We start from the raw sequence: 24,464 nt of genomic DNA, 5'->3' as shown, positions 1-24,464 counted from the left end.
GATTTGCAGTTGACTCAGAGTGACAGTAGTTTGAAAATCACTTCCCTGGGGATCTTATGGCAGGTACAGAAGTATAATGTTTAGCTGCAGTAAGAAGGAAAAAAGTTAATCCTTAGGGGCTGGACAGATGGAGCAGTTAAGAGCACTTGCTGTTCTTAGGGAAGACCCAAATTTGGATCACAGCTTACAATTGCCTGTAACTTCAGTTCCAAGGTGACTTAGCACCTCTGACTTCTGTGGACACATGGACTCTTTTACACATATCTGTATACACACATATAATTAAGATAAAACAAATAAAAATGTTTTTTTAAAGGAAATTTGAGTTGGCTCATAGCAGAGACAGTTATAAGAAAGGGTAAACAGAAACCAGAAAATAAGGCCGTTTGAAGAGAATAGAAACATTGTCAATGTTATTTTTAATGCTGACTAAAAAGATAAGCCAGGAAGAAGGATTCTGGTATACAAGAAAATAAGAATGTTGGAGCCATAGTAGGGTACAGAAGCCAACCTGAAGGAAACTGGGAAAGTTTAAGCATCAAAATAATGAGAGTAATGAATCAAAACTTGTAGAATAGCCCATGAGTCCAGGGAACATGTGAAAGTTTTTAAGTTAGTACTCAAAAGTGACAGCTTTCATGTATGTTTTTATGCTGTCTTCCCCCATTCCCAACTCTCTTCTGTCCTCTTCTTACATCTGCAGATAGTCTTCCCTTTTGCCCTGTGTCACATGTATTTATGTTCCTCTCCAGATCTATTCATCCTCTTTCTGTTTTCATGACCATGCATATACATATATATATATACATATAAACATTTGTACGCACAAATTTCAATCTAAATTCTATACATGGGAAAATGTGTATATTTGTCTTTCTGAGTATTGCCTTATTTTGTTTAATGATCTAAAATTTATCTTTTTGTTTTAAATATAATTTTATAGTTGAAAAATTTTCAACTATGTATATGTACATTTTTTTTAGTCTATTCATTACTTCTTTTTAGTTAGATGGCAAACTTAAAAATATCAGATCAGCAGAAACAGTTTATTAAACTTCACCACTTGGCAGCTACAATACTAATAATTATTTCAGGTGAGAGAATAATTCAACATTAAACTAATGAAGGAAATTTTCATGACCAACTCAGTTCTTATATAATTCTACAACATGTTAGAGTAATTTAAAAGGGGAAATAATATTTTAGTAGGTAAACCCAGCAGACACCATCTTAATTGAGTAATCAGTGTAATGGGACAAATTGTGTTATCTAACTCTCTTGATAGGATGTGAGACAGACTCAATATAATTTCTGTGGTAGCAGGCCAAAATAATATAACCTGAATTGAGTTATGGAAAAGCATCAGTGACACTGAAATTGAGGAATATTCTTCATTAAATAAAAGGGGGAGGGGAAAGCATGAGCACAGAAAAACAACTTTTCCAAATAATGGAGATATTAGAAACATGACCACTGAAAACAGTTCTTAATTCTGAGTCAGATTTGAAAAAAACAACAAAAAAACAAAATGATGAATGTTGAAATTTAAAAATGCTACCCCACTCATATTCTCTTAGTCTTATTTTCTAGATTTTGGTTGTTGTGCTGTGATTATATTAAGACAATGTTTTTATAAAAACAGATTAGAATATTTATGGGCATATGTTCATCTCATTTTGGGTAATACTGCAAATATTATGTACGTTTATACACATAGCTAGAGATGAAAATGCTAAACTGGAAACCGTTGGAAGATCTGTTTAAATATGGAAAATATTTGTGTTTTTTTTTTCTCACTTTGCATGTTTGAAATTATTTTAAAAATAATGACTTGAGTATAGAACGGACACAACTGTGAAGAGAAAAGGCTAGGAAGAATAATTTATACCCAAATAGATGGTGAAGAATTTCTGCTATACTTTTGAATGCTATTCCTTGGCATGTGAATGTGATCTCTCATATGAATATTCATCTTTTGGTATTTTTGTGTGTGTTTCTTATATGTATTAATACATGTATCCAGAAAACATAATATTAGCAGTATAGTACACACTTTAAAGTTTGCTCTTGATCATGTTAATTTTTAAGTTACTGTTGCCTGTTTACCCCACAAAAATTGCTTAAAACTTTGCTCTGTGAGTACTAATTGAGGGTGGGGGTGATGATAAAATATTCATTTGACGAATATTCATTTCGTCAAATGAGTAAGATAACCTGTTAGCATTTAACAATACTCAAATATAATATCATAAAGAAACATGGTTTACGCTATTTTCAGTAGATAATTATTTTCCAAGTGCAAGAAACTGTTCACAAAAGGTAAATAAAACTCAGGGCTTTCTTTTTTCCTTTTTTTTTTTTTAATTCAGTTTTTATTTTCATTCATCTTCTATTTATGAGATTTTTAGCATTTATAAAATTCTTTCTAATATTATATTCAATTGTTAAAAATGAAAAGTTTGTTTAAGTGTAGGTCTGTCTGACAGTTAAAGTATTAGAGGTTTATGTGGCTCTGTATACGTTAGACACTGTGGGACATTTGACTTAACATCATTGCTGATTTTATATTCTGATGAATGCTGCTTACTGCAGCAAATCCACCTTTTGTCCAAGTTATGTTTTATGCTTACTAGTAAGAACTTAGCAATATTCTGAAGCCTAGAATCTTTGCTAGATCTCTTTCATCCCCTGAAATGAGGTCTACATCAAAGAATGAGAATGTCATTTTTTTCTAAAATAGAATAAATTTAATTAGAATATATTGGTTTTTTTTTTATATTAGTTACAGTTTATTAACTTTGTATCCCAGTTGTATCCTGCTCCCTCATTCCCTCCCAATCCCACCCTCCTCCTTCATCTCCTCTCTGCCCCTTTCCAAGTCCACTGATTGGGGAGGACCTCCTCCCCTTTTATCTGACCCTGGTTTATCAGGTATCTTCAGGACTGGCTGCAAAGTCCTCCTCTGTGACCTAGCAGGGCTGCTCCTCCCGGGGGAAGGGGGTGTCAAAGAGTCCACCATTGAGTTCATGTCAGAAATAGTCCCTGTTCCCCTTACTGGGGTACACATTTGGATATTGAGCTGCCATGGACTACATCTGAGCAGAAGTTCTAGGTTATATCCATACATGGTGCTTGGTTGGAGAAACAGTCTCATAAAAAAATCCTGTGCCTAGATATATTTGGTCCTTGTAGAGCTCCTGTCCTCTCCAGGTGATATTAACTCCCCTTTCTTTCAAATGATTCCCTGCACTCTGCTGAAGCTTTGGTTATGAGTCTCAGTATCTGCTTTGACACACTGCTAGGTAGAGCCCTCTGCGGTAGGTTCCTGTCCTGTTACTTGTTTTCTCTTACATCCAATGTACTCAGCAATTAAAAACAAGGAAATCATGAAATTTGCAGGCAAATGGTGGGATCTAGAAAAGATCATTCTGAGTGAGATATCTCAGAAGGAAAAAGACTTGCACATGGTGTATATACTCACTTATATAGACCTATAAAATATGATACACATACTGAAATCTATACACCTAAAGAAGATAAACAAGAAAGACGACCCCGGGGTAAGATCAATCCTCACTTAGAAAGACAAATGGGAGAATCTCATTTCTTGAGGTACTTAATATACTGTTTTCAGTCTTCTGAATTGCTGGAAGTGAAGTTTTGTTCTTGATTGTATTGTATTACTTTTAATTGTATTGTAAACCTTTTAGCTGCCGCTTAACAGATTTGTATGGGTATATGGTTAGACACTCACTTGGGCTATTTTTTAGTTACCTTGGTCTTGGCAGACCTATTTTTATCATTGGGTAACACATTACTGCACTAGAAGGACTTTATAATTTTTACATACTAGATTTTGTTGGATTTTATGTACAGGTTCAGTTGGATTCCCTCCCAAATCAGAATTATTCTTTCTTTGCCAGTATTAACCAACATTTTTTTACCTAAACATTTGCTTGTACTTAAATGTTCAAAGTTAAACAGATGAGCTCTTATGGAGTTGCTATTTGTTTGTTTTAATAATTTAAAAGGTATAATTGAGATTTAGTAAGAACTTGTTAAATGAAACACTGATAATTTCATTGTTCTCTGAAATTGTTGTTATTTCAAAAGAACCGTAAGAATGATGAAGCCTCTTATGAAAAGATGCTGAAGCTGAGGCGGGAGTTCAGCAGAGCCATAACAATTTTGGAAATGATTAAGCGAAGAGAGAAAACCAAACGGGAATTATTGCACTTAACGCTGGAAGTTGTGGAAAAAAGGTAACATTGCTCCTGCTCCATACTAGCCCACCCTAGCCAGACTTTGTGATGTTGGATGTTGATTATCTAGTAGAATTTTGTTTTTACCTTTTTAAAATTTGGAATTACTAGTTGTTTTATAAATTAGATTGTTACAGATTTGAAATTCATTGGGGCAGGATATTTTGGTATATAGCAGTGGCTTTCAACCTTCCTAACACTGCAATTTTTAATACAGTTTCTTGTTGTGGTGACCTCCAACTATAGAATTTTTTTTTTTGCTATTTCATAACTGTAATTTTGCTAGTTATGAATATAACTAGCTGATAGGCAGGATATCTGATATGCAACTCCCCCAAAGGGTTTGAGAACCACTAGTATACAGAATTGATCTTTGTAGATATTGGCATAATTATTGGACTTTTCTTAATGAAACTTAAGAATTATCTTGCCCATATCTCTATTACTTTTTTTTTTTTAAACACTATTCAAAGAAAATGAATGGTTGGGAGGCAAAATTTCCTGTTTCTAATTTTTGGAATTATGATCTGTGAAGTATTCTTCTGCATAGTGAAATAGACTAAAGTTCTATTAGGTGTTAGGGAATTTTGTGGGGTTGCTGAAATAACCATTCTATACAATACTCTCAGTATTGTGGTTAATAAAACACATTATGTGATTAGGTTATGTATTGTATACCTAAAGCAATCTTAAGGTTTCTTTTTGGTTGTATTTTTAAGTGAATCTCAAATATGAACTGCTTTGTTTTTGTAACTTTTCCCCTAACAATCCAATATTGTAAAACTAGGTTGGTGGTACTTGCCTGTAATATCAGCAGTTTAGAGGTTGACACAGGAGAATCAGGAGTTGAATCAAGTTCGAGGCCACCTGCTGAACACTGAGGCCTTGTCTCATCCCTTCCCACCCCCTTAAAATTAATAACTCTGTTTTGCTGATTCAGTTACTTAAATGTTGTTTTAAATATTTATATATATATTATCATTAAACCCTATTTTCTTATACTTTATTATCTTTTCAAGATATCATTTGGGAGACTATGGGGGTGAAATCCTTAATGAAGTAAAAGTTAATAGATCAGAAAAAGAGTTATATGCTACTCCAGCAGCTCTTCATAATGGAAACCATCACAAAGTTCAAGAATGTAAAACTAAGGTAAATATTCTTTGGAGAGACTCATGAGTGATCATATTGATCACATAATATGGTGATAAAGGAAGAAAATAAGTATTGTGATTTTTTTTTTTTATTATGCCACCACTTTGATGGGTATTTTTAAATACAGACTGACCCATTAGTCCCCTCAAGAACTCTAGCTCTTGACTTGTAGATCATAGCTATGAAGTGTTAAATTCACAGTTTGAGTTCATGTCTACCAAAGTGCATGCTTTTTGATGTGCTGTCCGATTCTCTTGAGAACGGGGTCATTGCCAGAACCAGTATTTGCCAGTTACATTCCTTAGTTGGCTTTAGAAATTTCTGTTTTCAGGATCATAGTTTATTCCAAGTACAAGAGCTAGCTTTGGTGAACATTTTACTTTTAGGCTAAAGAATTGTATTTCTTTATTACTCATTTGCTGTATTAAGGTATTATTTAATTTGGGTATGCAAAAATTTATAAAGCCTTAAATGTTAAGCATAGATTTAAATAAGAAGCATTGATGTGGAGCATTTAGACAGTAAGTAGAGGCTAACTGCAGTAAGTTTGTATAAGTGACTTGGGGTGTTTGTGGAAAATTCATCTTTTAAAAATGTAGAGTCATTATTTTTTATGGGTTCATTTTTAAACACTAAGGAAGAATGTGGAGCAGTGTAACTCCTCATTTGAATCATGTCAGTTCAACCAGCAAGTTCTTATTAATCACAGGCATCTAGCCCACCTTCCTGATTCCCTTTGAATCACATAGCCAAAAAAAAAAGTTATCAGCACAACAAATGCCATTTGAAAACTATTTTTTTAATCCATTTGTATCAGTCAGTGCATTCCCTAAGAGTATGCTTAGTAGGCATTAGGATATAAAACTTAACCCATAATTACCAATAGAGTTATATTGAATCTTACTTTAGGTCATATATCTAAGTAAATAAAAATAGCCTATTATTTTTAGAGAAACAGTGTAACACATTATTACCTTACCCTGTATACATAGTTACTATATTTAATTTTCACTCATACCTTAAAACACAAAATTTCTAAAAATTTGGAGTTTTCCTTTTGATTTAGTAATTTGTACCCTCGTCCATCTCTGTCAAGCATCTTCATTCTCACTCAGTATGATCTGCCCTCAAACAGCATTTCTGTTGTGCGCACTGTTTCTATTGTAAGGTCATCTAATACGTGGACTACATGAGACAGTATATAACTTCCTCAAGAATGGTAAACTGCTAATATTATCTTTACTTTGGTGCTCAAGACAGTCATTTTTCAGCTTTTTTTTTTTTTTTTTAAGAAAGTTCTCTTTTTATTAAAAGCTGTACCAACCAGTATATAAAACAGAAGCAGATCTCTGCGTTGTGGAAAGGAGGAGGAGCCAAACTCTTCAGTCAGTTCCTTTGCCAGATGGACTCCACAGAATCCTGGGTTACTTGAGGACCATTTGATTACTGTTCAGTCAAGGCAATAATTATACGCTGTAAAAAATTAAAGTGTCTAGCTCTTAAACTTATTTTTCTCAAGATTAATAAATATAAACACTTTTTAAAATTGGAAATAAGAATAGAACTAAATTAGTAAGTTAGTGACCTAATTCAGTTATTTTTTAAAATAAAGTAGTGAATTTTGTTCACCAACACAGTGGATTTAAGTAACAATTAAATTTAAATACCTTTTAAACACTGGATGGCATGATAGCAGAGCAGTCTAAAAATTACAGTTCAACTATTCATAAAAAAAAAAACCTAAAACACCATAATTATTTTTTGTTGTAAATTACAGAAAGTAAATCTAAATCATGTTTCAGCTTATGACCATAATAAAGTTTTCATACCTAAAATAATAATTAAAATTAACTCCTAAAGAAAAATGTATGTTTTTCAAAGAGGAGCATAGTTTTTCATGATTTCTAAAATAATTTTCATTTCTTCCTTTTGGGGGAAAATTCGTCATGTAAACAGCACCCTCATCATTTGTCTTTGAAAGAAGAGGCTTCTGATGTGGTTCGTCAAAAGAAGAAGTACCCAAAGAAGCCTAAGGCAGAGGCTGTGATAGCACCTCAGCAGCCCACTCCTGAGACATTGCCTGTGATCAATAAGAGTGACATTAAGCAATATGACTTTCAGAGCTCAGATGAAGATGAATTTCCACAGGTGCTTGTTTGAAACTGTTTTAAACACATTTCCTCCTACTCTTTTATATTGCTGTATTTTGCAACATAATTGGCATCTTAGTCTTGATTCTGCTTCGCTCACATAGTGTTATAAGACATTTTCTACATATTTCATGAGTATACACACATATATATTGCCACTACCGTATTATTTACTCTGTTATTTTTTGCCAGCTACAGAAATGTGTTATATGGGACATGTAGACAATTTTCAGGTTTCCTTTTTTATAATAACAAGCATCTTTGTCTTCCTGTTTGTAAATTAGAAGTAGCATTTCTGAGTCCAAGATATCATTGTTAGAAAACATTTAAACATGAGTATAAATATTTACCAGAAATTTGCTTTCTTTCATATTCTGCCAACATAATTTTAGTTATTTAATGTAAATTTTGCTTGTTTGTCAGGTAATAACTATTTATTTTGAAGAAGATATAGAAGAACTAATTAAAGTTTTAACTTGTAAAAATTCCTTGTAAAATATTCCACAGTTCGAGAGCAGAGAATTTAGAATTAATTTTTAAAATTTTATTTTCATCAGTGCTATTTTTAAAACAAGATTTTTATGTTACATATTAAAGGGTCAGGTTATTATTATTATTATTATTTTTTCAAAAAGCACCTGGTCTAACAGTAACCTATTTTTCTTTTTTCTGTATGCCTTAAAGCATTAAAAAAAAAAACAAACCAAAAAACAATAACAGCTTGAATCTATCAAATGTGTTATATTTTAATATTTTACTTAAAGGGACTTTTAAAAGTCAACATCAAAAAATATAACTTTAGAAACCAGATTTTTCTGTAAAGCCTTTTATTTTTGCATCATTTAAAATCCAGTTCATAGAAATGTGCCCCCTATCGCTGTATTATTTTTTTACCCTTGATTTTTCCTTCCAATCAATATTGTAGCATTCATATGCATTAATTGCACAGAAACATGCTTTATTTTATATGTTCTTGAAAACTGTTTACTGAAACCAGTTATTGAGTTTGTCTGTCAGAAGAATTATCCCGTTAGTCTGGGATAACCCTTTGCAGTCATGGGAAAGTCATCCAATGATGATTTTGAAGAGGTGAAGAATGTAGCAAATAGTGGACCTATCAAGTTCTTCCAGGTAGAGAAAACAGAAAGCTGCAAGCAGAGTTATATAGCATTGTGACAGAGAAGTGTAGTGGTTTGCCATTGCTGGAGTCAAAAAAAGGGGAAAGAAAATATAGAAGGGACAATGTCTGCATAGTAAGCAAATGGGAAATTATTCAAAAGCCTAAGTCAGAAAATGACACAGTGAAAAAAAAGCATATAAACTTGATGAGCAGTTTGCTCTCAGTACTAGTGAGAATCTAGAAAGTCTTGGCATATATTCCATGTCCTGTAAGAAGGATGCCATGAGATACTGTGGCCATAAGGAGAATGTTTTCCTGGCTGGTACTCTGTCTACTGCCTTAAAAGCTCATTCAGCATAACTTGTCATACATTCCTTGTGTATTAAGGAATCCTTATTTCAGCCCAAATTTTTTATATTTACTACATAGTCCCCACTGTCCAGTCCTACATTAAAATTGCATTTTACAATTTTGGAGTTTTCTGAGACCTCTAAGTCTCTATTAGTTTTGATGGTATTTACGCATTACTCAAAACTGTTTGCCTGTATATTGGCATCACTAAATAATATAGGTATTTAGACTATAACCCTTCTAAATTCTCCCATGGGTACATTCCAGGACACCTGGGGAAAGATAACATGTTGTCCAGTGTACAAGGAACAAGAGAATAGATAACTTTAGAGAACATTTTAAACAGGCTGACAGATTGTAGGTGGGATGAAGGAGAAGCCCTCTCTCTGATCGTACTTGTGGTTTTCCTTTCTATGTTGCTGCCTTTCTGGGTGTGCTGGAGTCCATCCTAGGGAATGATAGTTGGGAAGGAGTGAAGTATTTCATGAAAGAATTGTTGGACACTTGTGTCACTTTCGTATTTTTTTAGAAGAGAGAGTTACTTGCAGAGGAACCAAGTAAAAGTTGTTGTTTCTTTACAGTTTTGAGTTTAGGTATTGGTATCTTAGGAAGGAGAATCAGCCCCAGCTCACTCTGATAGATGCCCATCTCCCAAGGTGATCCAGCTCCATGGTAATGACCACAGTTTAGAGTTTATATGGAGAAAAAAAAATCCTGTCTTAAAAGGAGAATAGGATTTTTGAGGTTCAGAACTGTGCCGGTTAAATATGATTAAGCAGAGATTTGTGATAAAAAGATATGCTGCAGATTGAAATTGTAAGACAACTAAAACTTAAATACTAAAGTTTTTTTATTTAACCATTATTACTATGGACATTTGTATTGTTTCTCTGATGATTCAGAGTATATTTTAGATATAATCATTTAACCTTTTTTTTTTTTTTTACATCAAGTTGTACTCTAATGAGTCAGTGCTGCCCTAGGGGTCCACTTCAGAACATATAAGGATATTTGACTGGCAGCATCTGGTCCTGGCAAAATCATTTTTAATGTGGTCACTCTTTAAAAGACTTTATACTTTTGCTCTACTATTGTGGTCTTAAAATGCCTCTCATTTTTATATACTTGGTAAATTTCTGTCTTCTAATTTTGTTTCTAACATGCTAGGTTTAAGCAGTGATTTAAGGGGCTAGAGAGGTAGATTAATGTTTGAGATCACTTGCTCTTCAAGAGGACCTGGGTTTGCTTCCTCTGTCAAATGGCACCTTGTACCTGGTTGTGGCTCTGGTTCCAGAGAATCCAGTGCTCTCTTCTTCATACGATTTGGCTTTATTATGGAAAGAAGTTTCCAGATAAAAATATAGCTACTTGTAGGTGAAGCGTAACTGTCATCAAGTATTTATGACTGCACAATTTATGACTTTATATAAATGGGATATATAAAAGGTATGCTGATTATTAAGTCTATCCTTATGTTCAGAAACAAGAAAACAATATCACTTATACTTACATGGAAGAATGAATCTTAAAATAGGATTTTTAGCTGTAGAAAATATATACTAGTCATTAAATGTTTCAGGCAAATTAGCTACCTGCTGGATGTAGGCAAATGTGTTTGTGATCTGATTTTACTTTTGATCATTATATACATTGATCTGTTAACTTGGTAACTACTAAATGGAATACCTGTTTTATCTAGGTACCATCTCCAGCATCAGAACCTGAAGAAGAAAATGATCCCGATGGTCCCTGTGCATTCAGAAGGCGGGCAGGATGCCAGTATTACGCTGTAAGAACTTTGTTTTTTGTGATACTTTGTGATCTGGAATTAATAAATCATTCATGTCAGGGTAATGTAGTCTGAGTCTAAAAGTGGAAAGTGCATCAATATTTTTTATTTAATGCCTGTGGCGTGCGAATAGCAGCAAAAGAAGATGAAAGATGCCAAATTCTTTCAACGAATATCAGAATCCTTTACTTAGACGACGACTCATATTTTAAAAATTATTTCATTTTGAACCTTAATTACAGCTTTAGCAGTTGGGAAAATTAATTGCACATGCCTAAATTGGTTTCAGAACTTTTGGTGGCTTCTGGGTGTTTGCTGAAATTGGTATGTGTGTGTCATATATAATTTTTACACTTTATGCCCAAGTTGCCTCATAATTGTATCCATAAATTTGAGACACATTTGGGAATCTCTCTTTGTTACTAATGTACCATTATTGGATGCAGTGTTAAGAGAATGGCCTTGGCTTCCCAGTGCTAAGTTTTTTTTATTGAGTGTGTAACTATAGAGTGGTGAAGGTGGTTTTACCCTTTTAACATAGTTTATACAAACCATTTGATTACAGTAGCCTGTTTGAGGGCAGACTTAATGTAGAAAGGATAGGAATTTGCAGCTGGGGAAACTACTATAGAAGGGGGATAAAGTGGTGATACAAAAACAAAAAACAAACAAACAAACAAACAAAAAAAAACAGAATGATGCCTATAACAGAAAGGCCAAGAAATAGACTCTACACTCCTTAATCGTAAAGTTTGACTGATGTGTATACTTCCACTAAGTTTTTACTTGCCTCCTGCACCCTCCCACCCAAAAAATTATCCTAGTTTATCATTTGGAAGATTATAAATCAATAAACTCTCTATGTATGAATAAATATTAAGGCATATTCTTCATAGGTATCTTTAAAATATATACTAAATGTATTTAGTTTAGAGTGAGTAATTTGGATAAGGAAACTTTTGATTTAATTTTAGAAATTTCAACTGGACTACTGGTTTTAAGCTCTACAGTTTTTCATCTAAATTTTAGTTGTTCTCATAATACAAACTACATTTTATTTTTATCATGATTTAACTTTTCCTTTCAGAATTACTCTTTCAGTTATTTTTTTTCTCTCCCTCTCTTTGTAGCCTCGTTTGGACCAAGCTAACCATACGTGTGAAAATTCAGAGTTGGCAGACTTGGATAAATTGAGGTATAAGCATTGTCTTACAACACTTACAGTTCCAAGAAGGTGTATAGGATTTGCAAGGAGGCGAATTGGCAGAGGTGGAAGGTAAGCTGCTTTGCCCTTGTTGTTTTCTATCTGAAAGACAAGTGATAGAGAAACAGCTGTATATTGTATATATGATATACACGTGTATGCCTTGTACTGCTTTACAGGGTCATAATGGACCGAATATCCACAGAACATGACCCCGTCCTGAAACAACTAGATCCTGAGATGCTGAATGGTTTTTCAAGCTCTTCCCAAACTATAGACTTTTCTTCTAATTTCTCTCGGACCAATGCTTCCAGTAAATCTTGTGAAAATAGACTGTCCCTTTCTGAAATATTAAGCAATATCAGATCATGTCGACTACAGTGTTTCCAGCCAAGGCTACTAAATGTACAGGACATTGATAGTGAAGAATGTACCTCAAGAAAACCAGGGCAGACTGTGAGCAGTAAAAGAGTTTCTGCAGCATCTGTAGCTTTATTGAACACCAGCAAGAACGGCATATCAGGTAAGGATCAAAGGCTCTGGCGCTCTTTTCTCCCTTGTGTCTATTACATGATAGAGGAATGAACTCAAGATAAATTTTGGAGGCTTATTTTCCTACTTCTACGTGGAAAATAAATTTTAGTTTAGTTTAGTTTTCAGCTAAGAAATATAACCCTACTAAATGACTTGAATTTGGCATGTGAGTGTCTAGGGTGGCAACTGTGTGGGCTGAACAGTGTCCCTGTGGGTGTACTGCTTTCTTGCTGCCTCCCAACCACTCTGGTGCTGTGCTGTCTGCTTCTGAGGTTAGAAATAGTCACTAACTCGGATGGAATGTCAAGATCGCTCCTTGAGAATTCTACTGAAAGCCTTTCTGGAAAATGACGCTCCTTTAAAGGAGGCTCACTTAGTGGTGACTTCAGTCACGCATCTTTCCTGTTGAGATCTGAAAGATCTTCATTTTAAGAGACACTGTGCTAGATGTGACATGTGCTTGTAATCTCAGTATTTGCAAGGTAGAGGCAGGAAGATCAGGCATTCAAGGTCATCCTTGACCACATAGCTGGTTTTGAGGTTCTGTCACCAAATATATAAATGAATGGTATATATATTTTATGAATAATTTCAATATCTAAGCATTCTAAAATAAAATTTTGATTTGTTTTATTCTGTGAGTAATCTTATCACATACTTACAAATATATATAATTTATAAATATGTTTGTAATGTAGACATTGCAATTATGCATGGTATCCAGTGGAAATGTGTGATTTAATACTGTTAAATAGCCTTTCTTCTGAAACCTGTTATTTGATTTTTAAAATAATTTATTTAATAGTTTTATGCACATAAATGGTATTCCCTCCTTCTCCCTCTCTTAATTTTCTCACAGTCCTTTCAAAGCCCCTCTTTTACCCATCAAGTCTCTATTCAACTTCCTTATCTTTTTGTTTGGTTTTGCTTTTGCTTGGGTACTCACTGGCTTTAATCATGGTCCCTGGGCATAAGTATGAATCTATCCACTGGAGTATGCGTGACTCATAGTAGCTACATCACTGAAGATAATTGTCTGTCCTCCAGTAGCTTTAGATTGCCATTAGCTCCTCTGGATGGTGCAGAGCACAGTGAGATCCTCCCCTGTCTGTGAATGTTTGCTTATTGGCTCATTCTTATACATACCCTATGCAGTCAGCCACAGCTGTTGTAGATTCCCGAGTGCCCATGACCATGTTGTAATTGTAAGACAGTATTTCACAGCCTTCCTCCCTATTGTTGATCTCTTAATTCCTTTTATGCCCTTTCCTTAGTGTTTCCTGAACCTTCATTGGAGTGATTTGGGGTCTTGGTTTAAAGCTGAGCAGTTAACAGTTAATTGTTCTTTGCCTTTTGACTAGCTATGAGTCTCTGCATTAACTGCTATTGACTACAAGCAAACATGCATATTTAAATTAATTCCTGGGTGATGTATTAGTAGGGCGCTGCAGTTATTTTAAAGTGATTTTGAAATCCTTCAGTTTGGAATCTCGTGTCATTAGTGTTCACAGTCTTGAACACCAACTTGGTGTAGACATTTGTCCATTTAAGGGTTGCAGTAGAAATTTAGAGTTGTTTGAATGAGTGGAAGTTGGGCTATATTTCCCCAAATATGTTGTTTCATTTTCTCCTAGCTGAACTTTAACAAAATGATTGCCATTTACAGTTTTTGAGTTGGTGAAGCATAGAGAGCCTTTTAATCTGAAATGGATAAAAATACCTAGTATAACTTGAAATCATGGAGTTTCTAGAAATCAATTATTACAGGAAGTTAAACAGTATTAGGTTGAATCTTTTTCCAGCCAACTCCCAAGATTATTCAAAATTACATAAATAGAAATTTCTGTACTAGCAAACATTACTCAAAAAAAGAATTCAGAACATCATGTGTAGGTGATTATAATTGTGTTTGACTATACATTGACTTTTTAACTCTACCAATGAAAAGCATTTTAAAAATGATTTGAATGAATTCTCCATTTGAATATTTACAGATTTCTACTACATGTCCCAAATGAACTCTGGATTTGACATACCCTTTTCTAGATCATACACACAAGTTCTCTTTTGCTGTATCAATTCTGGATATATATTGATCCAAAATTATAACTTAATGTAACTGAAACTGTTTTCTAATAACTATAATAATGAGGCATATTATCAATCATTCATTATGAAAAAAAGCATTTAAATTACCATCAAAGTGTGCATATATGTCTGTCATTTTTCATGTATTTTTAAATACATTTAAAGATGTTACCATACCTTTCTTTCTTTGAGAAATTTGAATCTGAGTTTGATCTCAAGAATGTACATACACACACACACACATACATACACAGCACACAAAGCCAAGCATGGTATAGTACATGCACTTTATTTCAGTGTTAAGGAGGTGGAGAATAGCAGATCTCTGGAGCTCTTTGACAGCCAGTTGAGCCTACTTGCTAAGTTACAAGCAAGTTATAGAATCTGGTCTTTTTTTTTTTTTTTTTTTAAAGAGTAGACAGCACCTTAAGAATTACACCCAATGTTCTTTTTTGGTCTGCACATGTACACATGACACTTGCATACACACAAACAAACATGCATACACACAAGATAAATGTTTGTGTTGAAGCAATAACAAAGGCTCATTAGAGGTCATTCTGCTCAAATTTATATATGGTATGTGTGTGTATGTATGTGTGTTACAGTGTGTACCCCTATGCATTTGGGTATGTGTATATGCACGTATGGAGGCCAAAGGTCAGTGTCAGTTGTTGATGCTCTGCACTTGTATGTTTTGAAACAGGATCTTTTACTGAGCTCGGTTATCTGATGTTATTGCCTGCTTTTGGGTTAGTTCCCCCTGGCAGTACTGCCTTGCCTAAGGGGATGAGGATATGCTCAGTCCTGATATGACTTGATATGCTGGGAGGGTTAATATGGCAGGTGGGAGGAAAGGGGTACCCTTTTCTGGAGAGGAAAGGAGAGGGGAAGAGGAGGACTGGGAAGAGAGGTGGGACGGGGCACCCTTGGGTAAAGTAAATACACTAAAATTAAGAGAAAAAAAAAGTAACTTGCAAGAAAAAAAAGGAATTATCCAAGCTGGCTGGCCAATGAGGTCCAGCAGTCTGCCTTTCTTTGTCTCTGGTGCTGGGATGGCAGGCACTTTCTGCTTCACTCTGCTTTTAACATGAGTACCTAAGGGTTTGAACTCAAGTTGCTGTGGTGGTACAGGAAGTGCTTTACTGACTCTACCGTCTCCCAACCCCAAAGTCAATCTTTTAAAATCAAGTGTTCATAGTCATTTGTTAGCAGAGCAAAGAATTTGTTTATTTACTTCTAGACTGCCTGGGGTCCTCTTGTCCTTAAGGTCAGGAGAGTTTTCTTGTTTTTAATAAATTAGTTTTAAAATATTGGGCTTAGTGGCTGGAGATGTTCAGTGGTAGAGCTTGCTTAGCAGGTCCTAGTTTGGGTCCTTGCACCACTTTGGGAGAAGTGGTGACAGACATGGGAATGTAGGTACCTAGTGAAAGAACATTTTGTTAAAAACAGCTAGATAACTAAAAAGGGAATTTCTAGATTTCTAGTACAGTTCAGTAAATACTCATACAGACTCCGTCCTGTACCTACAGAGAAGGCACAGGAGATTTTATTTAACAGTTTTATCTCTGTGCCATTGATAATATTGTCATTTACTCATTTTAGTGAAAGCTGTGTATTTTTAAGACTAATAGGACAGGCTTATAATTTTACCTATTTGAGAATATTTCTGAATTAAATTATTAATGCTAAGTTTTCTTTCCCAGCTGAGAAATCCAATAAATGAAGAGTTTAAGCAGAAATGGAATCTCGTGTACTTAGCGGTAGCATTTGTTTCTAGGCATGTTCTTAGTTCTTGAGGAAAGCAGGGAAGGAGGCTGTATCGTATGTATTTTCTGGCCAGTAACCTAGAGTTTTCTTACTTTCCTGTTGTATGCTTTAAACATGGTTAACTTTTTAAAGTCATAATCTATATTAAAGATGTTTTACTTAATGTATTGATTATTTAGAAACAGGCTTTCTATATCACCCAGCCTGGCCTCAGACTAAAGACCATTCTGCATCAGCCTCTTGAGTGCTAGGATTCCATACGTATCCCCTCATACCTAACTTATAGTTACTACTTTTAATATGCTTCAAGAAAAATTTAAATGTGTGCCTTGAATAATAGAAAGATTAAAATAGAAAACTTCCTGTTTTAAATAAAATGAGAAACAGTATTAATTACTGCATAAAGATATCCTTTCTTAATTTAAAAATTCAACAGGACTGAGAAAGGAAGGATGGGGTGTATTGAGTATAACAATAGAACAACCAGAAATTTTTTTTCATAAAAAATTATTTGAACTTTTTTTTATATACAAAGCACGGTGTTTAATGATAAAAAGTTGAGGAAGAAAACAGTATCTTCAAGGAGCTTACAGCATGTGGCAGTATTACATTCTTTATATAGATAGAGGATACTACTTATAGTCATTTGAATCTGGTGCTGTCAATTAAAGAATTTTTTTTCTTTAGTATAAAGATCAAGAAAATATATTTCATATGTAAAACAGCATTATTTATTCAAACTTGAAGGGCCAGATTTACATTGGATATTGGTTTCACTGATAACACAGTTCAAATTAACATGATATAGTTTTCTTTTCTTGTGTGCAATAAAAGATAACAATAGGGCTGGAGAAATGGCTCAGAGGTTAAGAACACTCGCTGTTCTTCCAAAGATCCTGAGTTCAATTCCCAGCAACCACATAGTGGCTCATAACCGTCTATAGTAAGGTCTGGTGTGCAGGCAGAATGTTGTATAAATAATAAATCTTTTTAAAAAATAAATACCAATAGCTTTTTTGACCAACAGACTTCTTGAGCAGCTCCAGATTCCTTACAGTCATTAACAGTTTTACAGTGTTCCAGAGAGAATTCCTGAGTTTTCATTTATTTAGTTTCTTTTTCTGTTTTTAAATTGCCATGAAATGTTGGCAATCATAAAAAGTATTAGGAAGTAAAATTTCTTTAACAACTAATATAGGAGCTAGAGTGATAGCTCAGCAGTAAAGGGCCCTGGTTGCCCTTCTGAGGGACCAGACCTGGCTTCAAATCCCAGTGCCCACATGGCAGCTCACAACTGTCCATAAATCCAGTATGTCAGCCTCACACAGACATACATACAGGCAAAACACCAACATACATAAAATAAAAATAAATAATTTTGTAAAAAAAAAGAACAAACAGACAGCTAATGTAAATACTCATATAGTTGTTTTTATTTGGTTAGATTATGGTCATCTCTAAAGGTAAGAAAGTAAATCACACCTAAGTATTAAAATACTGTAGTGTCACCATTGATGGAATTAACAATCCTTTAATATTAAGCACTGTGCTTGGACGTCAAGAAATCTGTTGTCATTAACTTTGTATCCATTTGTTCCTTGTTCCCTAACCCTTCTAACTCTTGCAGTTACTGTCCTGTATCTAGAAGTTATGTTTGTAGAGCATTTGTAGGCTTGTACAGTAGCTCCTTTCCTCTAGCTTTTCCGTGGAGCACTTCCAATGAGTGGTTTATGAGAACTGCCGCTTACTCTGCACTGAGACATGGAAGATTTAAGAGAGAAACTCCCTATCTGCCTGACCCCAATTCAGACCCAGCTCTGTCCCTTAAAATGGAATCTTGGTACACTTAGCATTTTTTTAAACTATTTACTATAATTCAAAAACAAACCTACCAGATAGAAAATTCAAGGTAACATAATCTTCAACAGCACATTAGGTGTTGATCATTAAACTGTGAAAACTTTGTCTAGGCCAGTATTTGAAAAATCATCTCAAGAAAACATCATTTAGCTGGGCTTGGTGGCACATGCCTGTAATTGCAGCACTCAGGGAGGCAGAGGTAGGCAGATCTCTGTGAGTTCAAGGCCAGATTTCTCTGTGGTCTACAAAGCTACACAGAGAAACCCTGTCTCAAGAAACCAAAAACAAAAAAAAGAAAAAGAAAACATAAGCCTAGCCCAATTTAAGGAAACACTGTTAAAAAATAAAAAGCAAAGGTGGCTACAAGCATTTTCAGATGGTCATTCCGGAGTAACTAGAACATATTTTTGTTTATTTTTCTCATTAATTTATCAGTGAACAGCACTACAAAGTTAAGAAATACTTGAATATATTTCATATAACCACAAGAATGCTTCTGTGGATCCAGTCTTAGAACTTTGTAGTTGTGTCACTCTATAAAGTCTGTCTGTGAAGTATGCAGGGTATGTTTTCATGGCTCACTCTCTAGAGACCAGCTGAAGAAGGGACAAAAAGGTCGACCTAGACCGAGCACCGTACAGGAAGCACATGACAGAAATGTGACAGCGGTTGGTGTCTGTATAGGCTATATGGAATCGTCTGAAGAATAAAAGCCAACTCATACAAGAGGGGTAGTAAGTTCAGTGTATAGAAGACAGCCAGAAAGGGTGATTTTGGAAAACACTGGCACTGATGTACAGGCAGCAAGAAATTCAAGGGTGGTACTCTGTCTGCATAGTTTTGGATACATAAAGGAAGAAGTTCTTTAGTAGATAGATTAGTCTCTCAGAGGATATTAGCCAGGAAGATTTGTAAGGAAAAGAATGCTTCCCATCTACTAAAGAAGTCAAATATTGTACATCTTTCAAGACAGACAGGTAATTGTGACCTGATAGAACTTTGAGGCGTGAACTAAGTTTCTTTTTAAGCTGCCAGCTTACACAATAAATAAACTAGTGAGAAGAGTTTGTTTAGCTGCAAGCAAGAAGAGAGCTTGCTTTTTTGGTCCATCATTAGTTCTTCCTGTGCCACTGGTACCCGCATCAATGTGGAGTTCCTTTCCTCTATTTCATCCCAAATGAATTTGTTTACTATACCTGTGATGTTTCTGATGCATTTTAATGTGTGCCACTAGATGATTCAATGTAAAAAATAAAACTCTTGTAAATAATCTAATAACTTAGGAAAAACAATCTACTGAGGAAGTGTTTTTAATGCAGGTTTTGCTCTTTCCCACAAATAAGTCAAGTCTGAGAATCAGCTCACTGTTGTATCTGTACCATGAAAGCTATATATCTCTTACCACCTTTCCTTCTATACCACTCCCACTAACACAGGACTTGAGGTGCTGGACATGGGCACACATTTATATTTCTAGCACTTGAGAGATAGAAGCAGGTGATCGTGGGTAAAAGATCATCCTCCACTGCGTATTGAATTCTGGGCCAGCCTGGGCTATGTGAAACCTTGTCATGAAGAGGGTGGGTAGTTGTTCCAGCTTTATATCTCGATTACTATTATTTTTTCTAAAGAATTGAAGTAATACTAAACGGTACTCTAGAAAATTCTGGATTAAAAACATCAGTTTGTTTGAAACACAAACACCTTAGTAAAGATCTGAGTGTTAGGAATAGAAATAGCAAACTTAGCTTGGCGTAAAGATGGGGAGTGTGATTTTTAAAAGCCTGTATTAGAGAATTAGGTTTTGAATTTGGTTTTGTTTGTTGTTTTATCAGTGATTTTTAACCAAAAGCGCCATCAGAGATGAGAGTTTATGGTACTCTTTTAAATACATACACAAACGACTACATGCTCATTAAAGTATGTAGTACACTTAGCTGACAATCCTTTGTTAGCCATGGACTTAATAAGAGTAATTGGTGCAGCCTCAGCTAGTTTTTCTGACTTAGCAGGATCACAGCCAGGTACCACCACACTCAATGCCAAAAGTAATTTATTTAATTAAAAATGACAGTCTATTCTGTTTGCTAATTTAGATACAGTTTACTGTACTATATCTCAAATACTTAGGGGGACCAAAGTGTGGAGATTTCCAAGTTTTTGTGTTTTACAATATTTGTGCAAACTTTAGTGGTTAAACATCTCTAATCAGAATAATTTGAAATCCAAATGCTCAAATTAAAACTTCTCTGAATGAATAAATTCTTTGAATACAATGAAAATGATCTGGATGCATTTGGGGACATTTATGATTATCAGTGTTAGTATTTTATTCTAAATTAGTACCATTTTACCAACTGCCTCACAAAGCTTTAGGAAAAGGGGGAAAAAGAGTCTTATTCACATTTCTGTTTTTACATGGCTCTAAAAGTGTGATATCTTACTGTTTATTAGTAAGCAGCATGAGCCTCACTTTTCCACAACATAAAGCTCAGCTCTAGTCAAAGAGCACTGGCCCATTGGAGTGAGCTAGCCCTGGATTCTGTGGCTTTTGCTTTCCAAATGGCCCTGAGTTAGAAGACATGTAAGACTTGCTAAATTATTTAGATTTATGGTTTTTTTCTTCCTGCCTTCATATCTAATAAGCTATTTTTTTCATCTCTTTCCCCAAGGTTTTCAAACAGCTGGAAATTCATGAATACTTCATATTTTCATTTGATTTTGAAGATTGTAACTTTAGAATTAATTTTTTTTATTTAAAAATAGAACACTTGCAATGAATTTAACATGTACAAAGAAAGACATTTGATTTGTTGGTAATTCAGTAAAATAACTATTGTGTACTTCAGAAATACAGGTAAAGATTCTAAAGTGAGCAGTATAATAAATACACCAATGTTTGGAGTCTTCTAGAAATAAAATATTTCCCCTCATAGCTCAGTAGAAATTGTGATGTGCTATATCATGTAAAAGAAATGAAAGTATTTTTAAAGCCTTGTTCATTTCTGGACCTGATTCCCTTTTTATATATTTTTAAAAAGCTAAGACTTTTGCTAGGTACAACTTGGCTATATATTTATATTTCTTTCAAAATGTTCTCATTTGATAATCTTATAAACAGAACCTTTTAGGGAAATAGTTACGTTGGCTGTAGGTCATACCGATTTGATCACTCAGCACGTACATAACCATGAACAGACATCACATTTTCCCAATTATACTGTGGGACTTTATATTAATAACTTTCTAACCAATAATTCCTTCATTGAGTCACTGAGATTCCTTCAGCACCATTCTGCATGGAAGTAAATAGTAAATTATTACTGATTGAGTGAAATAGGAGAAAAGAAAGGTTTTGTGTGTTGTTGTTTTATTTAGTTTTGTTTTTGAAAGTAGAATTGGGCTGCAGATGTAGCTCCATGGTGGGATCTGCTTAGCTGAGGATGTGGGTCTCTTCTAGCACTGCAAAGAGAAAAGAGTGAGAGTTACTTTTAAGAGTATGTGTATGCTAGTGTGGTTGGACACTTGTATTCTGTCGGCCCATTAGAGACTCACTTAAACACTAGTTCATGAAATTTCATTTACATTTCTTTGAAAAAAAATTGTACCCATTGTAATGCTTTTGAGCTGATGTTTCTGTCAGCTTCAGAAAATGGCTGTCTTGCTTTTACTTGAAACGCATAACTTCACACGCTATTTGGAGCATTATTAGTTGCATCTGAAGGTCCATTATAACTCTAGTTTTCTGCAAATGTCTCTTTTCCAGCCCTTTGATAGAATTTATTTTAGATACTGACTGTGCTGGCTTATACTGGGGCTTAAGGCTCCTGAATGTCTTTGTTTTCTACTCCATTTTAGAATCAGAAAGAAAAGTGTCATGAGAACTGGCAGAAGTCATTTTGTCGCTTATTAAGGCTGTAACTTGGTTATCATTAATATTTATATTAGTAAATGCAAACATTTATTGTTATTATTACTACTGTTACTCTACGGGCATCCTGATTTGGAGAACTAAGAGAATTTTAAAGACACCAAATCTGAGGCCAGCATGATGGCTCACTTAATAAAGAAAAACAAAATATGCTTGCTGCCAAGCCTGAAGACCTAAGTTCAATCCTCAGGATTCTCTTGTGGATGTCGAGAACAGACTCCTGCAAGCTGTCCACTGTCCTCTGACTTCTGTATATGCATTGTGATATGCACACCCATATTCTAAACCCACAAACATAAAAAAAAAAAAAAAAGAGTTCAGTCTGACTAAATGGTAAATTCCTTACACCAGAATCATGTTAGACAGTTAAAAACTGCATACGAACAAAGGAGATTTTGGACATACACATTGAAAGATTTGCCATTGTGATTCTGCTTTGCAGATAGGTGTATATTGTGGCTTGTATTTGCTTTTTATCTTTACTAGTTTATATTGTATTCCACTTTTGTCTTTTAAAAATACTTTAATACTTGCTATTTATCCTTTATCAGTAACAGGGGGCATCACAGAAGAGCAGTTCCAGACACATCAACAGCAGCTAGTTCAAATGCAAAGGCAGCAACTTGCGCAGCTTCAACAGAAACAGCAATCCCAGCATTCCTCACAGCAGACACATCCAAAAGCACAGGTGACCGCTCACTCCCTTCTTTCCCAAGTTCCTACCAGTGACTTTGCACCTCTGTTCTTGAGTTTGAGAGTTAACTAGAGTTCCTTTAGTGAACTTAACTGTTTCTGAGTGGCTAGTTTATAAACTAGTCTCCAGTTATTTTGAGAGCCAGATGCGATAGTTTTGATTTAAGAATTAACTAGCTTTTAGAAGGATTTTTGAGAGTTTATAAATTAATTATATATTTTTAAAACCATCACTCCACACTCTTACTTTCCCATTTTCTTTTTCAAGAATATGGCTTTCTAACCTCTTCCTAAAGGTTATACTTACATACTGTCAGTATAGCTCATGAGGAGAAGAAATTCTGTTTAACTGTATGGTAAATCTCATCTGTATGGCCCCCTTGTCTGTGAACCACATTTCCCTGAAGGGAAAAAGAAATGACACCAGCAGTTAGTTCATAGACACCAATAAATACAGACACGAGTGATACAAATAAAAATATAACATAAGACTGCAGGAAACCAACGCAGCAAATGCTTGACATGAGCCTTGTAAGATTCATTGTGGACTATGGCTTCCAGAACTATGCAAGAATGCAATGCTGTTGTTTTAAGCCATTAAAAGCAAAACAAAAATAAAAACAATCTAAGTTGAATTGTCAGACACATTTTAGGTCTGAAGTTTTGTTCCATAATAACTAAGAGTAACTCAGTTTGGTCATCTTCTCTGAGTTCTCAGACCAGGACCTACCCACGGTGCTTTAGTTCATTCTCAAAGGGTCTATTGCCTTAAAGTCGTGAGTCGACACCATGGAAATCTTGGTGAGCCTAGTTGTTATCCACACACCTGTGACAGTCCTGGTAGATCTGGGGTTGGCTTGTAGCCTATGGCTATCAGTGTTAGTAGCAGCCAGTTTTACATATAATCATGGAAGAGTGCCACTGTGTTTCCTTTGGTGTTTTTCAGAGTCTCTTCAAATAACTAACTGAGGTGTTTCCCAGCCTGCTTCAAAGCTGGATCAGTCCAAGGTTTTACACTGTGATAGAAGTAGCTATGGATCATGTCTATGATTTTACTTTTTCATGATGTTTGTCCATCGAGCAGTTTTTAACATGCTCATTATTATTTGGAAAAAATAATAGAGTATGGATTTTCCAGTTTGATAGTTCTTTCTCAGAAATAATTGCTTGTTAGTTTTTAGTGATTTTTCATTCTTCATACACCAAAAAAATAAAAGTCCAAAGTCTTAAATCTCTCATTTAAGAACATATGACTATTTGCATTAGAAAAGCAATGTCCTTTTAAGTTCCACACATTTCCTGATATTGTTCATTAATCACATCTAACAAAACTGAGAGTATAAGGTGCTGGCAAGATGGCCTAGCAGGTAAAGGCACTTGCTGCCAAATCTGACAACCTAAGTTGGATCCTTGGAATTAACATAGTGGAAGAACAGAACCAACTCCTGACAGTTATCCTCTGACCTCCACATGCACATGTTACCTCCTTACCCCCAACACACACACACACACACACACACACACACACACACACACACACACACACACACACACACA

General features: G+C 34.8%; 1 protein-coding gene across 2 annotated transcripts in view; it reads left to right on the top strand.

The window, feature by feature from the left end:
* Positions 1 to 24,464, top strand: part of Epc2 (enhancer of polycomb homolog 2) — a 90,398-nt gene that overhangs the window by 62,111 nt on the left and 3,823 nt on the right. Inside the window, exons 5-11 of one of the 2 annotated variants that reach the window (XM_055600708.1) lie at positions 4,114 to 4,262; positions 5,282 to 5,414; positions 7,374 to 7,565; positions 10,738 to 10,827; positions 11,958 to 12,103; positions 12,211 to 12,554; positions 22,766 to 22,902. In XM_055600708.1, the coding sequence (XP_055456683.1) occupies positions 4,114 to 4,262; positions 5,282 to 5,414; positions 7,374 to 7,565; positions 10,738 to 10,827; positions 11,958 to 12,103; positions 12,211 to 12,554; positions 22,766 to 22,902 (1,191 nt within the window). The remainder of the gene's footprint in view (positions 1 to 4,113; positions 4,263 to 5,281; positions 5,415 to 7,373; positions 7,566 to 10,737; positions 10,828 to 11,957; positions 12,104 to 12,210; positions 12,555 to 22,765; positions 22,903 to 24,464) is intronic. The other variant, XM_055600710.1, reaches the window with a different exon arrangement.

The sequence above is a fragment of the Psammomys obesus genome, unplaced genomic scaffold (assembly GCF_907164565.1).
Source record: "Psammomys obesus unplaced genomic scaffold, mPsaObe1.curated_primary_1811, whole genome shotgun sequence".
Taxonomy (NCBI): domain Eukaryota; kingdom Metazoa; phylum Chordata; class Mammalia; order Rodentia; family Muridae; genus Psammomys; species Psammomys obesus.
The sequence above is the reverse complement of the archived record's forward strand: the minus strand, read 5'-3'. Positions and strand labels throughout refer to the sequence as shown.